The following is a 17071-nucleotide window of genomic DNA, read 5'->3' as shown; positions in this document are numbered from 1 at the left end:
CATTTTAGGCAGTCTGGTTGGAGCCTGCCTTCATGAAGATTCCTATTTTCTCCCATTTGTTTGCTAAGGTTTACTGACACACCAATGGCAGATTCTATTTATTCTTAGGGATTAATATCGTCCCTAATATCAATTAGAAATCTAAATATTTTAATGCATAAATCAAAATATTATTGTCACATGAAATATCTCAACCTTCAGCTTATTTCTCAGCTTCTGCTTTCCACAGTTGGATTTACTGAGTACTGAAATCTAGGACTGGTCTTAACCCAGTTCACAGGTCAATCCTTTTTTGAAGCCAGATGTTTTTATGCAGTCTCAGTTCTTGGCTGGCCCTCAAAACAGGTGGTTCTGAATATTCTCCCTGTTAGCCTAATCAGAAGTAGTACCTGGGGCCTGATCACTGGCCCTAATGTTGTCTTCTGAGTTCTTTCCAGTGTAGATGCAAAGGTTCTGTGTTCCCAGGGTCTGAGCTCTGTTTCCCCTCCCACCGTGTTTTATGTTATTCTGACAACATTGTTCAATCTCCTCATTCCTTTCCCTCTCCCTATTGTGTATAAGTGGACTTTATCCAGAAACAGGCTTTGTCCTCGTTCAATCCTATTCTCTCAATCTATCAATTATCCCATCTTGTCCTTGAACTAGAGATGAGTACAGGTCAAACTCCAGTCCTGTGGCTGAGACCTCAGAGGGTGCACAGTGGTTGCCTGCCTAGACCTCCTGATACTGTCCCAGCTCCTTCCCCCAATTCTGGATTCCCTGTCACCACTGATCATCTGCTAGAATAGCTCATCAGCTCTTGGACCACAGTGCTGCCAGCACTGACCATAGATATTGCCTTGTTTAGTTAGTTCAATCTTTGCTGTCCACAAAGCCTAAATTTCTGGGCCAATTCTACTCTAGCCAGAAACTCTAGGGCTTGACCTGATACCTGTCTTGAAAAATGACAAACTTTGATACTCTAACTTCTAGTTACATGATGGAATTATTTATAGGGATAGAATTTTTGCTTTATTCTAATTTGAGCTATTTCTGAAAAAAAAAAGCAAGTATATTCCAATTTTAGTTCATTAGCAGGCCCTCAAAGCTCAATGGCACTAGAATTATTTGGGTTATTTCTCAAAAATACAGACTTTTGGGTCTCAGCATTCAGTCTGTGAAGAGGTCCTGGAACCAGCATCCACAGATCACAGTATGGAAAACACGGTTCCAGAGGGATAATCTTTCAAATCCATCCCCACTGCTACATACCTTAATGCCTGCAAAAAATTCTCAGCTTTTGATGGCTAAACTTTGTACATGTGGTTTCTCCAAGAAAAAGATGGAAGCACTACAAAATATCTATGAATACAAATAATCATTTAGCAACACAATTATGGAGGAAATATGTGTAAATTATCATATTTAAGTACTTAATTTTAATTTTTGGTAGATAGTGCATAAGATATCATAGAAAACAAAATAATTAAAAACTTGCTTGAAAATTGAGAAAAAGTCCATCATTATAAAATATTAATTATTTAAATCTCAACATAAATCAAAGTTTTGTAGACTTTGTATTTAAGATGTATTTAAAAGTAGATAATAAGTGATATTATCATTGAAAAAATAAAAACATTTTTTTCCAGAATAAAAGTATATCATTTTAAAACAAGAAAGGGACATAAATTCATAAGGGTTCATTGATAATAATCAGTGAATTACTAAAAGCAGATACACATATAAAGTCAGTAAGATTACTGACTCATCCAATTACCACTGGAGTTGGCACAATTGTCAAGAAAAAAGTAAAAAGAAAAACATCGTGCTTTATATCCTGGGGACAAAGGCTAATTTTAGAATATATTTTAATATCCATTTTTGAAAATTAACACATTTATGAAAATAAAAGAAAACCCAACGGTTTTTGAACATACCCTGTCTCCAAGTCTGAGATTTATGCCATCCAGTTCTGAAAGAGAGAATGGTTGAACTGTGGTCTCTTGTTTCAGCTCCTCTTTGATTTCTAGAGAAGAAAACCTAGACCAAGCTATGAGAAATCCCACTGAGTTGTTTGTAGGGGAAACATCAAAAGCACACCTACAGAAAAGCCTGGACTCAATCAGCTGCACCACAACCTCTGGCCTTCCTGGAGGTGGTGGTGGCGGCAATGAGGCAGACAGCTGACCTGGTGGGAGAAAATGCGTAATTTGTAGTTGGGCATCTTAAAGAGTTTTTATGGGAAAGCTCATGAAAACTGCAACTCAGGGATTTATATTAAGAAAAAATAAAATATGTTTAGAAAAATAATTATTTTCTAGCAATCAGCAAAGTAGCATATTCTTTTTTTAAAAATTTATTTATAATTTATTTATTTTTGGCTGCGTTGGGTCTTTGTTGTGCGCAGACTTTCTCTAGTTGCGGCGAGCGGGGGCTACTCTTCGTTGCGGTGCACGGGCTTCTCATTGCGGTGGCTTTTCTTGTTGCGGAGCATGGGCTCTAGGCGTGTGGGTTCAGGAATTGTGGCTCGCGGGCTCTAGAGCACAGGCTCAGTAATTGTGGCGCACGGGTTTAGTTGTTCCGCAGCATGTGGGATCTTCCCGGACCAGGGATTGAACCTGTGTCCCCTGCATTGGCAGGCAGATTCTTAACCACTGCGCCACCAGGGAAGTCCCAGCATATTCTTACTTTGACCCATAATCACATAAATATTGATAGCGGAGAAGTTCGTCAGCTCATCAAGCTTATATTAATGCATGTTGAATATGACTACTCTTGGAAAGTCTAGCTCTTCAACAGAAAAGTAATTTACTTTCTTTTAAGCAATTACCTTTTCTAAAAAAATGGAACAAACAAATAAAATTAAGATTTTCTACTTTATAATTTCCTGTTATAAAGAAAAATGTCATTATAATGCAAAATCAAATGCCTTACTATTTTACTCTTATAAATTACGCTTATAACTCAGTCCATCATTACTTTGGGTTGAAAGAGCTGTTCATTACAGAAGTGATTATACTGTTAGTGAAATATCTTAAGTGTTAAACAATAGTCTTATTCTTTTCATTTTTTCGAGGTTAAAAAAGTTTAAAGTTTTCTCTAGGAACTCAGGAAGATATTACGATTTTTTTTCTCTGGGCATTTGCAAGATTAAATCTAGGGATCTAAAATGTTTCAAAATAGTTTTTTATTTGTTTTGTTCTGTTTTAGAAAAGAGAAAAATATCTGAGTGATAAATTTTAAAAGTAAGATTTTTTAAATGTCCTAAAATATACAAATATTTTTTTATGATATACACTGCAATTTTATGATAATCATAAAATTATTTTCTCAATTCTGTAATGTAGATTTTGGAAAATTCTGAGACCTTAGTCTAAATATGAGGGGAACAAACTTATGTACTTTCAGATATTTTAAAGTGTGATTTTGTTAGATATTTAATTACAAAATCACAATAACAAATGAAATGTTTCCAAATTAATCCAAGTAATAAATATTTTGCCAAACATTTTAAACATTAGGCCAAATCATTATCTAGATTTGAAGAAAATGATAGACTACTTTTGAGTATATATGATTTTTTAAAAATTACATATCTGAGTAAAAATTTTCTCTTAAATAAATTAAGAAAAAGATGCTGAACTTATTTCCAAACAGGGAGGAACTATCTATGGAAGTGATTATTAGGAACAGGAGATAACAAATGACTGAAAAGAAAATAATTCATGAAATTAAAATTTTTGAATTAATTGGCATCAACTATCTGGGTAAGCTGATCATTGCTCGCAACAATGTAGATCAAAAAACATTTGTTAACATGTATTTAAAGAAAAAGCTTTCAAAAACAACAACAGATAAATTATTTCTGGGACTTCCCTGGTTGCACAGTGGTTAAGACTCCATGCTCCCAATGCAGGGGGCCCGGGTTCAATCCCTGCTCAGGGGACTAGATCCCACATGCATGCCAAAACTAAGAGTTCGCATGCCAAACACAAACACACCAACATACAGAGTTCCATCACTAGCAGTTCATGTGTATTACACATGTTTTCTTACCTTCTGCACAATATCCCATACATCCCTGAGTGGGTTGTAGTAAGTAAACAAAAAACTTTCCACAGTTTCTTACGGACACTGGGATTTGAAAAAGACAGCCGTCTTTTGTAGTGCTACACAAAAACTGCCATGTGGCACAAGCTGTCAATTGCTTGATCTCCCCAGGTGGAGGTAGTGTTTCTGAATCGTTCAGAGACAGGCAGATGGGGGCCTGTGTTGCACAGTGGTTCATCTTTTGGATCAAAGAAAACAAAAGTTGAAAAGCCAATTTTTTTCATACATGGTAGATAAATCAACTTTGCATTTTCTTTTACACAACCTCTAAAATATTAAAATATCAATCATTTAAAAAAATCTAATAACTTGTACCCATACCATAAAAGAAGTAGTAACTTCATGGAATAGTAAATTTAAGGGTACATCCCTCATAATTAATATAATCTTTTTCAATTAAAATACATTTATTACATTTGTATTGTGAACAAGAGAAATTCAGTATCAGTTAACTCATGAAACAGCTGATACATCTAAGACAAGTCAATCTGAAGTCATCTTAATATACAGCCCAAAGATAAACTGATCTTGGAGATTTCTTGAAAAATTTCTGGAAATAGTATACGTAAGAAGTTAGTGCACAGTAGAGGAGCCATCAAAAATCAGGGGAGGAAGACAGGATTGCCCAAAATTTGGTCATGGACCAACAGGCTGGCAATTTTGGAAAAAAATGAGGTTAAAGCCTCACTTGAAACCAAATTTGGATATCTTTCCTGAGTTCTTTTTACATTACATACCTAAAAAGGAAAATAATTCCCACTTCTGCATAATTTTTAAAATGTGGGTATCGATAAGGAAAATGAGCCTTCTATTAAGACGTAATCCTTCTGTTAAGCAGACAAGAACTGAAGCACTTAAAATATGCAGTATTTTACTGTTTGAAAGTTACTGAGGTTAAGTACCTGAGCCCTGGAGAATGACAGCCTGTGATCAAAATTTGGCTTTCTGACCTGCTATCCAGGTGACTCTACGTGTGTTACGCCTAAAAATATGTTTTCTGTATTATATGGTGGAAATCACGATGATAGACTGTCTTCTATAAGATACTGTAAGTTAAAGCACTTGGTGGACTGTTGAACATTACATTAACTATTACTATTATTGTCAGAATAGAGAACCTTGGAATACTCCCTTTGATTAACTTAATCTTGATGCAAAATTAAAATAATATTGCAGCGTGAGAAATAAATTGGTTGTAGCAAGATTCAATCCTTATATGAAAAAATACTTAAGAAAAAGCACGTGTAGTTCACATTAGTGAGTTGATAACCTCAGCACATTTGGTTGGCATCTTAGCAGGTCTGGCAAAGAGGAGAAATCGATACCATCCGGGAGAAAGGGAGTGGTCACATATCAGGTCTTGAATGGCTAACTGCTGGAGGCGCAGGGAGTCAAAATGGACACTTCTGTAAGGGCTCTGAAGAAACTGGTGTCCCCCAGGAGAGCACTCCTGAGCTAGAATGGAAAGACAGATGATGTTATGTATTTTCTTCAGCCCTCGATTAAAACTGACTCCTGAAACAAAAACAAGAGCAAATAAACCTACAAGTGCACATAAAGGCCATCTGAAATGTCATGATCTCTTAGTAAAACAAAGATGACAATATGCACTTTCCATAAATACAATAAGCCAATCAACAAACTCTTTAGAATGTATTTTTGAGGTATTTGAGCTTCAAGGACTTTATTTTCATTTAATTTGGACAGGCAAAATTGCTGATTGCTGTTGAGTCAGGATTTGTTTATTCCTACCATCAGAAGGCATAGGCCTTACAAGGACTCCTCTTGAGAGTGATCCTCCAGATTTGAATGCAATTACTGACCCTCCATGACCTGCTTTCTGCCACAGTAGCCATGTGCCCCCCCAGATCCCATCTCTGCCAGGTCCTGGAATGCAACAAACTAAACCAAACTTTCAATGCTAATATAATTTTTGTAAAATGCCCTCCTAGTGAAGTTTCCTGCATTTTTTTACTGCAGGAAAAAATATAAAGTTTTCACATTTTTTCTTATTTTTAAATATAAAAGTAGTGAAGTTCATTTTCATTTCTAAGCACAGGAAAATGAATGGGGTAGAGGGGAACAGTTTTGAAGGAAAAACAAGAAAAAAAACATGGAGAAAGAGCTAGTTCTGTAGATTTTTTAGGAAAGCCATTTTCTGAGCAGTAGTTGGCCTGGAAGATACTTTTTTCTGTCAAATCTACAGAGGGAGAACATAAAGCACCTCTTCCCAGCAAGAAGAGAGAAGAGAAGAGGAGGCAATAAAAACAGTTATCCTGGAAATACAGCTCTTGTTTGAGGCTACTGTCTCCCTAATAATAAGAAACACATGGAACTGTCCTTATTTGGAGTATCTTATTGACACAATAGGCAGAAAATATCCCAGTATTAGATATTGTATTTGTTCAAGGAAAACACTATAGTAAAGATAATATCTTTGAAATAGAAATGGGAAAGAAAAATTTAATCATTACGAAAGTACCTCACTATAGAAAAAAATCGATCTAACTGAACAAAACTCTCAAATGTTTATTACATAATTTTAAGTTACACAGTGTTTGCGAACAAAAATCAGTTTCCAAACAAATTAATAAGGAGCACAATAAACTAGAGATAGTAATTTGCATGTCAGTCTCACAAATGTAGCTTATAAAATTGTCTTTATTATACAGGTTTTTGCTTTTTATTTTGTTTGTAGTGACAGCAATTAAACTGTGAAAAAGGTATTGTTTTGCAAGATAAAAGATCTCCCTAAAGAATTTTTTTAGTAAAAGATTTCAGGAATGACCACAAAAGGTTCTTCTTCCTTTTGTCTCTAGTTTCACCAGTTATAAATGTCCCAAAAGGCTCTAGTGACTTTGACAATCTCAATTTGTCAACACTAGATAAATATTTTATAAAATGTATGTGGGTAGAAGTCAGAGGATGTGCTATCATTTCATTTAATTTTGAAATAATGCTAACCCCCTGTCAATATCAGAAGATTGCACGTGGTTAGAAACTAAGGAAAATATTTTAAAAGAGATTACTAGTGAGGTTTGTATAAATTATTGAAATGTTTTCTCTGAGCTTATCCTACAACAGAATTTTGTATTGGGAAAAAAGTCAATAACTCCATCTTTATTCTGTGCAGTATTTCTCCTTGCTAAGCACTTCTGAAGTTCTCACATTTCCTCTGATTTTGCTGCTTTAAATAACTGTTTTCTAATCCAAAGCTAAAGATGTCATAAATGTAGAAGCAATCACAGTGTGACATCAACAATACTAAGAACTGTATAATATTTAAACAGAAATTTTACATTTTTTATTTTTTTATTTAATATTTATTTTAGAGGAAAATTCTTAATTTGTATAATTAATAATAGCTCATATTTTGTATCGTTCATTTCACAATTTTTCCCTCCAAATCGACTTGTCACTCATTAAATGTTCAAGGTCTCTGTAGAAAAATTTAAATCTTACTAACAATGAATAAGCCACACTCTTAAAAACCTCATTACAACCTTAACTCTAGAAGGGAGGATATAGTTAACTATGACTGGTTTGGGCTCCCGTTTGGGAATCTGGGGGCCTAGCTCCTGAAGTACTAAAAGAGTAACTCTACAAGCCCATTTCACACATCAGTCAATTTCATGACATGAATGATGTGCAAAGCTTTCTAGCAAATGTCCAATAAAAAATTTTTCCCTCAAAACAAAAGTACGTATAAAATATACATTAAAATTTACATTTCTATTTATTCTGTCTTCTTCTCAATAGGATTTAAAGAAGCTAGGTAGTATATAATAGAATCTGCAATATTTGCATTTCAAATACTTTGGGAAAACGTGTCAAGTTATAAATAATAGATACATAATGATACAATATGCAAATAGTTTTCTAGTTTTGTTTGTAGGTATAAGTAACCTGTATTAGATTAATACATTGGTTAATACAATGGCTAAGACTAGTATGCTTTAAGATTCATAATTGGGTGACAGACAAATATGTTAAGAAACTAAATAAATTATTGTATTTTTAAGAGATGAATACGCTTAATGCCTAAAGACAGGCACTTCATAATATCTGAGTTTATAATTATAAAACTTTTGGTATATTGCTCTATGGGAATTTCAAATATCTGTGAATTTTTAAAAATTGTATAACTTCCCCAAAGATGTGGAAAAGAGAAAAACCACCTTTTAGCTCCAAATTCAGTGAGAAATAAAAAGTTAATCATTAAGCTTCTAATATTCAAAACTGTATTATGGATTCTGCAACAACACAAAAGGCTGAAAAGCAAGGTCAAATAGAGAGTGATGGACTAGCTAAGTCTCTTTACTTTGTCATCCTTTATATATTAAAGGATGAATGCTCTTGAAAAGAATACAAATAGACTGAAAGTAAAAGGATGGACAATAACATTATGCAAACAGTAACCACAAGAAAACTGGATTGGCTGTACTAATATCAGACAAAAATATCTTAAAACAAAAGAAATATTACTAGAGACAAAGAGGGACATTTTATAGCAATAAAAGTTTCAATCCATGAGGAAGATATACACCTAATAACAGAGCACAAAAATACATGAAGCAAAATCTAAGAGAAACAAAGGGAAAAAAAATACCTACTTCAACAGTAATAGTTGGGGACTTCCAATACTCCACTTTCAACATGAATAGAAAAACGGGCAGAAAATCGTCAAGGAAACAGCCAGAACAACACAGTATAAACCAACTTGACCTAACAGACATCTATAGAACACTCTACCCAACAACAGCAGAATATAAATTCTTCTGAAGTGCACATGGAACATTTTCCAGGATGGACAATACATTAGACCATAAGACAAACCTCAATAAATTTGAAAAGATAAAAATTATACAAAGTATGTTCTCTGACTGCAATAGAATGAATATATAAATCAATAGCAGAAAGAAATTTACAAATACGTGGAAATTAAACAACCTAGAAAAGCAAGGGGTCAAAGAAATGAAAATAGAAACGAGAAAATACATTGAAAAGGATTAAAATAAAGATACAACACACCAAAATTTATGGGATGCTGCTAAAGTAGTGGTTAGAGGAAAATTATAGATATATATGCCTATATTAAAAAAGAAAAAGATCCCAATATAATGAACTAATCTTTCGCCTGAAGATTGGAAAAAGAAGAACATACTAAATCTAAAGGAAGAAGGAAAGTAATTTTAAAGACTAAAGAAGACATTAATGAAATTGAGAATAGAAAAACAGTAGAGAAAAATCAATGAAACCAAAAGCTGGTTCTTTGAAAAAAATCAACAAAGGTGACATACTTCTAGGTTTGCTGAGAAAAAGAGAGAGAAGACTCACTTACTAGAATCAAAATGAAACAGGGCACACCACTACAAATCTTATTAAGGAATACTATTACAGTTGTATGCCAATACATTAGATAACATATAAAATTGAGAAATTCCTAAAAAGACACAAAGTACAAAACTGATTCAAGAAAAAGTAAGCAATCCAAATAGATTTATATCATGTGAAAAGACTGAATCGGTAAAAAAAAAAAAAAAAAAAAGACACAAACATCCAAAAAGAAAAGGCCAGGTCTAGATGGCATCAATGCTCAGTTCTACCTAACATTTAAATAATACCAATTCTTCACAAACATTTCCAAAAATTAGAAAAAGATGGAATACTTCCAGACTCATTCTATGAGCCCAATATTACCCTGATACCAAAGCCAGAAAATGATATCACTGGAAAAAAAAGCCTATGAACCAATGTATCTTTTGAATATAGATACAAAAGTCCTCAGCAAAATACTAGCAAATCAAATCCAGAAATACAGACAAAGAATTATAAACCATGACCAAGTAGGATTTATCCTAGGCATGCAAGGTTGATTCAACATCCAAAAATGAATTAAGGTAATATACTATATTAACAGAATAAAAAATAAAATCCGCATGTGCTTCTCAATAGACAGAAAAATCACTTGAAAAAAATCTAACACATTATGATTAAAAAACTAGGAATAGAAGAAGGGCACTTGCTCAACCCAATAAAGGAAATCTACAAAAAACCCCGTAGCCACAACATACCTGATGGAGAAAGACTAGATGCTTTCTCATAAGATCAGGAACAAGACAAGGATATCCACTCTCACCACTTCTATTCAACACTGTACGTGAGGTTCTAACCAGGACAACTAGGCAAGATAAATAAATAAAGATATCCAGATTGGAAAGAAAGAAGTAAAACTATCTTTATTCACAGATGACCTAATTTTTTATGTAAAAATTCTAAGAAATCCACTAAAAAACACAACAAAATATTAACACTAGTGAACAAGTTCAGCAAGGTTTCAGGATATAAAATCAAGATGCAAAATGTGATTTTATTCTTTTTTTAAAATTCACATACCACAAAATTTACCATTTCTAAATGTAGAATTCAGTATGGGGTGCTTTTTTTTTTTCTTTTTGCATATTCACGAAGTTGTATACCACAATTTTAGAACATTTTCATCACCCCCAAAAGACACCTGTATCATTAGCAGTCACTCCCGCCCATTCCCCTCTACCTCCAGCCACTGGCAACGACTAACTTTTTTGTCTCTATGGATTTACCTACTCTAGACATTTTATATAAAAACAATCATATAATATGTGGCATTTTGTCTCTGGCTTTACCATGTTTTCAAGTTTCATCCATGTTGCAGTACTTCATTCCTACTTATGGCCAAATAGTATTCCACTGGATATACCACCTTTTGTTTACCCATTCATCATTTGATGGGCATTTGGGTTGTTTTCACTTTTTGCCTATTATGAATAATGCTGAAGTGGACCTTAATGAACAAATTTTTGTGTGAACATATGCTATTTCATTCACCAGGGGCAGTAGAGATAGCCCAATAGTTAAGGATGTTAGAATCTGAAGCCACCTTGCATGTGTTCAGAGTCTGGCTCTGCTACTTAATAGTATGTGACTTTGGGTAAATGGCCTAGCATATATGTGACTCAGTTTTCTTACTTGTAAAATAGGGTAATAATAATACTTATCCTGTGGCTATTGTGAGAAGTAAATGATTTAATGTGGGTAATGTATTTTAAAGTGCTTAGAATAATGCCCACACATAGTAGGTGCTTTCTGCATTTGCTGTGTTAAAATAAGCTGGCAAGGTTATTACCTTTTCTGTTTCACAAATGAAGAAACTGGGAGTTGCCCAAAGTTTTATGGGCCTTAGGGTGGTTAATTATATTCTTAAACATGTGCAATAAATAGACTAAGAAGGAAATTAAGAAAACAATTCCATTTATAATAGTTTCAAAAGAACAAATACTTAGAGATAAATTTAACAAAAACACAAAACTTATATTTTGAATATAACAAACATTGTTGAAAGAAATTAAAGACCTAAGTACTTAAATGGAAATTCATCCATGTTCGTGGATCTGAAAATTTAACGTTGTTAAGTTGGCAATACTCCCCAAATTTACATGCAGATTCATCACAGCTCCTAACAGAATACCAGCTGACTCTTTTGTAAAGAATGACAAACTTAATTGTAAAATTCATATGAAATTTCAGGGGACCAGAATAGCTAAACTAATCTTGAAAAAGAAGAACAAAACAGGAGGACTCACATTTTCTCATTTCAGAATTTACTATAGAGCTACAGTAATCAAGAAAGTTCAGTGGTGGCATGAGGAGAGACATAGATTGATGAATAAAATTGAGAGTCCAGAAATAAACCCATGTACCTATGGTTTTTAACTGATTTTTGAGACGGGTGCCCAGATCAGTCAATGGGGAAATGACAATCTTTTCAACAAAACTGGAGATCCACGTGCAAAATAATGAAATTGGACCCTTTGGTTATACCGTATACAAAGGTAATTCAAAATGGATCAAAGACCAAAATACAAGAACTAAAACTAAAAGACTTAGGAAAAATATTGGGGTAAATCTTCATGACTGTAGATTTGGCAATGGATTTCAAGATATGACAACACAGCACAAGCAACAAAAGATAGACAAACTGGACTTCAGCAAAATTAGCAACTTCTATGCTTCAAAGGACATTATCAAGAAAGTGAAAAGACAACCCACAGAATGGGAGAAAATAACTGCAAATCCACATGTCTGCTAAGATAATTGTATTTAGACTATACAAATAACACATACAACTCAATAACCAAAAGGCCAATGACCCAATTAAAAAATTGGCAAAGTATTTGAGTAGGTATTTCTCCAAAGAAGATATGTAAATGTTCAATAAACACATGAAAAAATGCTTGACGTCATTAGCTGCCAGAGAAATGCAAATCAAACCACAATGAGACGTCACTTCACACCCACTAGAATGGCTAGAATCAAAATTTCAGATAAAACAACTTTTTTTCAGATAATAACAAGTGCTGACGAGGCTGTGGATAAATTAAAAGCCTCATACACTGCTGCAGGAATGTAAAACAGTGCAGCCACTTTGGAAAACAGTCTGGCTATTCCTGAAATGGTTAAACACAGAGTTACCCTATGATCCAATAACTCCACTCCTAGGTATATTTCTAAAAGAAATGAAAATGTGTCCATACAAAAACTTATACCCAGATGTTTACAGCAGCATTATTTATAATAGCCATAAGGTAAAAACAGTCCAAATGTTCATCAACTGATCGATTTATATACAAAATGTGGTATGTACTTACAATGGAATATTATTCCATCACAAAAAGAGGAAGTACTGATACATGTTAGAACATGATGAACCTTGAAAACATGATGCTAAATGAAAGAAGTCAGTCACAGAAGACAATGTTATATGATTCCATTTAGATAAAATATCCTGAATAGGTAAATCTATAGAGCAGAAAGTAGATTAGTGATTGCTCATAGTTGGGAGGGTGGAGAGGGTGAAGGAGAGTATAAGGGGAGGATAGCTAGAGTATGTTATTTCTTTTCAAGGTGATAAAAATGTTCTAAAATTGACTATAGTAATGGTTGCACATATTTTTGAATATACATAAACCCATAGATCACTGTGTCCTGTAAGAAACCATTGTACACTGTAAATGAATGATTTGTATGGTATATGAACTATATCTTAATAAAGCTATTTGAAAAAGTCTTGTATGCTCCACTTTTATCTCTACTATATTAACATAAAGAAGTTTATCATAAACTTTATTATCAACTTGACCACAGTAGGAGCTTAGAACATGGCAATGGTTAATATTTGCCTTTAGTAGAGAGATTACAAGGCTATTGTATAGGGCAAGAAGTCGTTATATGATCTATAGTAAACACTGAAGCAAACTCCTTTATAAATATTGGTCATTTTTCTGGAAACATATCGTCTAACTGTAGTAAGTACATATTATATATTATTACATGTATTTTTTGAAAAGTTCTTCATGAAGATCTAGTTAATGTGTAAGCAACCAAAGATGGCACAGATCAATGATAGCTTGTTGAGGTCTATCATTTTAGGACATAACTTAATTGTGTTCTAATATTCTTTTTAGTTTTATGGGTAAGTGCTGCTCTCCCTTCCTCTTTTACAGAGCAAACTTACCTTAGCAAACTAGATTAAGATCAACAAGGTGATAAAATAAAATTTTATCCTGAACACTTATAAATGTTGCACACAATCTTTTTTTTAAAGCTGCGGGTAGTTTTACACAGGTCAGATTTATTTCTGAAAAACATAAGGAAACTTATAAGAACAAGTCACCTTTCATTTAATGTTCCTATCTGTGTGAACACCAAACAATCAGGAAGGGCTAATATTGTTTTAACTTCACAGTGTTTTCAACCATGTGTTCTTCGTCGTGGATTGAAGTGGGAGGGGAGCTACTCGCTCCTCAGAGATCTCTTTTACAGTAGCAAAACTGATTCTAAGAGGTATACACAAAATGAGATATCATACACAAAACTTATTGAATTATTGTAGGGGTAAAATGCTAATCAGTTTATTATTTCCGGGGGGAGGGAGGGAGTGGTGCAGAAATCGTGCAGTTTGGAACTGAACTCCTTTGGATATTTCAGATCCAGTTGTCGCTAGAATGCCTGGAAGATCCAGGAAAAGTTTCTTATGGTAATAAAGGGACCTTAAGGAGCGGATATCAGCAGGAAACAAAGGAACAAAAAAGTGACTGAGGGTCTTAAGAGCAGAAAAATAGGAGGCAACAGTCGCCTGTGCACAAAGGAAAACTGAAGAGTGCCAAGGCTGTAAAGTGACCATTTCAAAGAAGGCGGTAGGACAGGGAGGAGGTTGGTATGGGACAAGTATTAGATGCGACCATAAAGATGCACAGGCACGCTCCACATGTCATCCGGGAAGTTAGCCCCCCTCCTCCAAAGGCCCAGGTGGCGCCCCTGCGCCGCCTTACGCCAGCGCCCTACCTGGCCGACCTTTCCCGGCGGCCAGGAGCATCAATGCCAGCGTCAGCACCCGAACTCCGTCAGGCATCGCTACTGCCGCAGATGGGACGAAGGCGTCGCTGATCCCTGGCCGAGGGTGCGGGCAGGAGGGTGCCACAGCAGCCTCTCCGTCCTCCTATCACAGAACTCAGTCCGTTCCTGCTCGCCCTTCAGGGTTGTCGCGCATCCTCGCTCTGGGGCGCGCTGGTCTTGTCCAGGGATAACCCAGCGAGTCTGGTGGCTCCTCCCTCCCAAACCCCGCCCACCCGCCGGAAAGCCACGCCCAACTGTCCCCGAGGCCGCCGTGCGCCCTGCGTGTCCTGGCTGTGGCTCCACCACCCTGGTTGTCAACAGCAGTCGCACATTCTTGGGGAAGACTCCCAGGATATAACGGCATCCCGCGTCTCGCTGTTCTAACAAATGCTTTAGGAAAACTTGGTATTCCTAGAAACTGTTCCGATGGACCTCCAATAAAAGAAGGCTTGCAAGGTTTCTGCTGGCAGGGAGAGGGCCCCTGATCATACCTGCAGATGGACTCTTCACCTGGTAATCGGGGTTGCTGGTTTGCCCCCACAGGTGCTTCTCAGAAGTTGCACCTGCCACTTTCGGCCTCAGTGTGAACGATGGAAGGAGGAAGTAGAGATTACTGCTGCGACAGTAGTAGTTCTCTTCCTCTGTCTATGTGGCAGGTTTTTCAGAAGTGAACTGGAGGGCGTTTAGACATTTTCCAAATACGTGGGCACAGTCATCATGTATTTGCTGATGATTCCCAGAGCTCTCTCAGTTGTCCAGTGGTGACTCAGTGACTCAGGAGTTTTCAACACATGGTTACATGACTCCCAGGGTTGCCCAGGGGATGGTTTCCAATCTACAGTTGTCTTCAGATGTGTGGTTGCCTCTGCAGAGGGAAGGGACCTTTTTTTTTTTTCTTCTTAACCGGTTCTTCATCTTTTTACGTCTTTAAACGAAACCTCACTCTCCTAGTTTTTCTCTGGTATTCTCAGTTCTTGAGTCCTTTTATCCATCACCTGAGACTTCACCCTTAGAGCCTGTACCTGAGGGGAAGGAAGACATTGGTCAACAGATGGTAGTCCAGGAGTCCTGGTGAGCATCAGGGTTCAGGCCACAGTTCCATTTATAGATTTGGACGATTAAAGCATGGACTATGCATGGTGATAAAGACAGCAGGTGCCCAAATGTATAAAAAAGTTCTTTTAAAAATTGTTTATAGTTTGTTTGAAAGAAATTACCATTTAAAAATTTAAAAACTGTTCCCAAATGTATGAGTATTAGTCCATCTTGGAAAAAATTTCTTTGTGCTGTGCAGAACTTGTGTTTAGCCCCCTTTTAGATGCAGAACAGGCATCCAATCTTCCAGGAAAAAACTGAAACATAAGTTTTTGGTGGGTGTGGAAGATGAGTTTCATCTTAAAGCCTAATTGTGGAAGAACAATTTAATGTGAGCAGGTTGAAAACCCAGAGATTTTTTAGCCTCCGTCTTTTGTTTCAGCTTATCAAAGCCCTAATAAAACTGGGACAGAAAAATAAACATCGATTTTTATCAGTCTATTTGTGAAATCACCAGAAATAAAGTAATGGTTATAATCAGGATTAAATAATATCAGGCTTTTTTGTAAATTTATTGTCCAGCAATATCTGTGGAAATGCAGTCAACTTTTATACTTTCCTGGAGGACAACATCACTTGCCTAACTTCCAGCAAACCCTGAGCATACAATGTAAAGTATAATGTGTCTCATTTTCCCCTTCAGTTTTGGTTGATGAATACCAGTTTATGAGTTTACAATAGACTTGTAACAGAGAACAGATTTGCCTCCATGTAAGTGAGTTAAGACGGAAAAAAACCTGAAAACAACTTAATTGTTTTTCAGATCTCAATAGAAAATTCATCTAAATTGGCTTGAGTCTGCAAGAATATACTGAATAAAAATTAGTTACAGGACTGTGGGAAAAACAGAAAGTAATAAAAATAATGTTTTAACATACATTATGTAGTGAGATTCATCAAAATTTGGAATAATATTCAAATTTTTAAAACTTTTTTTTAATTTTTGAAAAGTAGGATAAAGAATGGAGGCATGGTACTCTAATTATAAATACCAGTGGTACGTGTAAAATGCAGTAAATACCACTGAGAGAGAAATAATACAGAATGTCTGTGTGGAAGATAAAATGAAGCCAAGTACAGTATAACTTGAGTGAAAGGAAACACTAATCAGGAGAAAATTTCAAAGGATAATTTCCTTGAAAAAGGAAATAACTCAGCTCTTCTCAGGTTCATTTGCAAAATTATGCTGAACTTATATGAGTAAACCCCCCAAATTCAGGGGATAGAAAGACACAGTGATTAAGTGCACAAATCCTGAGGTCAGGACACCTGGGTTCTAATCCTAGATTTGCTACCTATTTACTGACTGTGTCACCTTGGATGGCACTCTGAACTTCATTTTTTTGTGCCATGGGAATGATGGTAATAATACCTACCCCGTAGAGTTTAAGAAACAATAGTGTATGGGATTTCCCTGGTGGTCCAGTGGTAAAGAATCCGTCTTACAATGCAG

At 35.4% G+C, this 17071-nt stretch overlaps 1 protein-coding gene across 1 annotated transcript in view; it reads right to left on the bottom strand.

The window, feature by feature from the left end:
* Window positions 1-14614, bottom strand: part of VWDE (von Willebrand factor D and EGF domains) — a 55470-nt gene extending 40856 nt beyond the window's left edge. The window contains 6 exon segments of the mRNA XM_082400424.1: window positions 1252-1272; window positions 1276-1341; window positions 1917-2167; window positions 4036-4267; window positions 5360-5544; window positions 14473-14614. Coding sequence (XP_082256550.1) covers window positions 1252-1272; window positions 1276-1341; window positions 1917-2167; window positions 4036-4267; window positions 5360-5544; window positions 14473-14539 — 822 coding nt within the window. The 5' untranslated portion in view covers window positions 14540-14614.
* Between the last annotated feature and the right edge of the window lie 2457 nt (window positions 14615-17071).

The sequence above is a fragment of the Balaenoptera borealis genome, assembly GCF_965194805.1.
Source record: "Balaenoptera borealis genome assembly, chromosome: 7".
NCBI classification, from domain to species: domain Eukaryota; kingdom Metazoa; phylum Chordata; class Mammalia; order Artiodactyla; family Balaenopteridae; genus Balaenoptera; species Balaenoptera borealis.
This window is presented reverse-complemented; position numbering and strand designations above follow the sequence as displayed.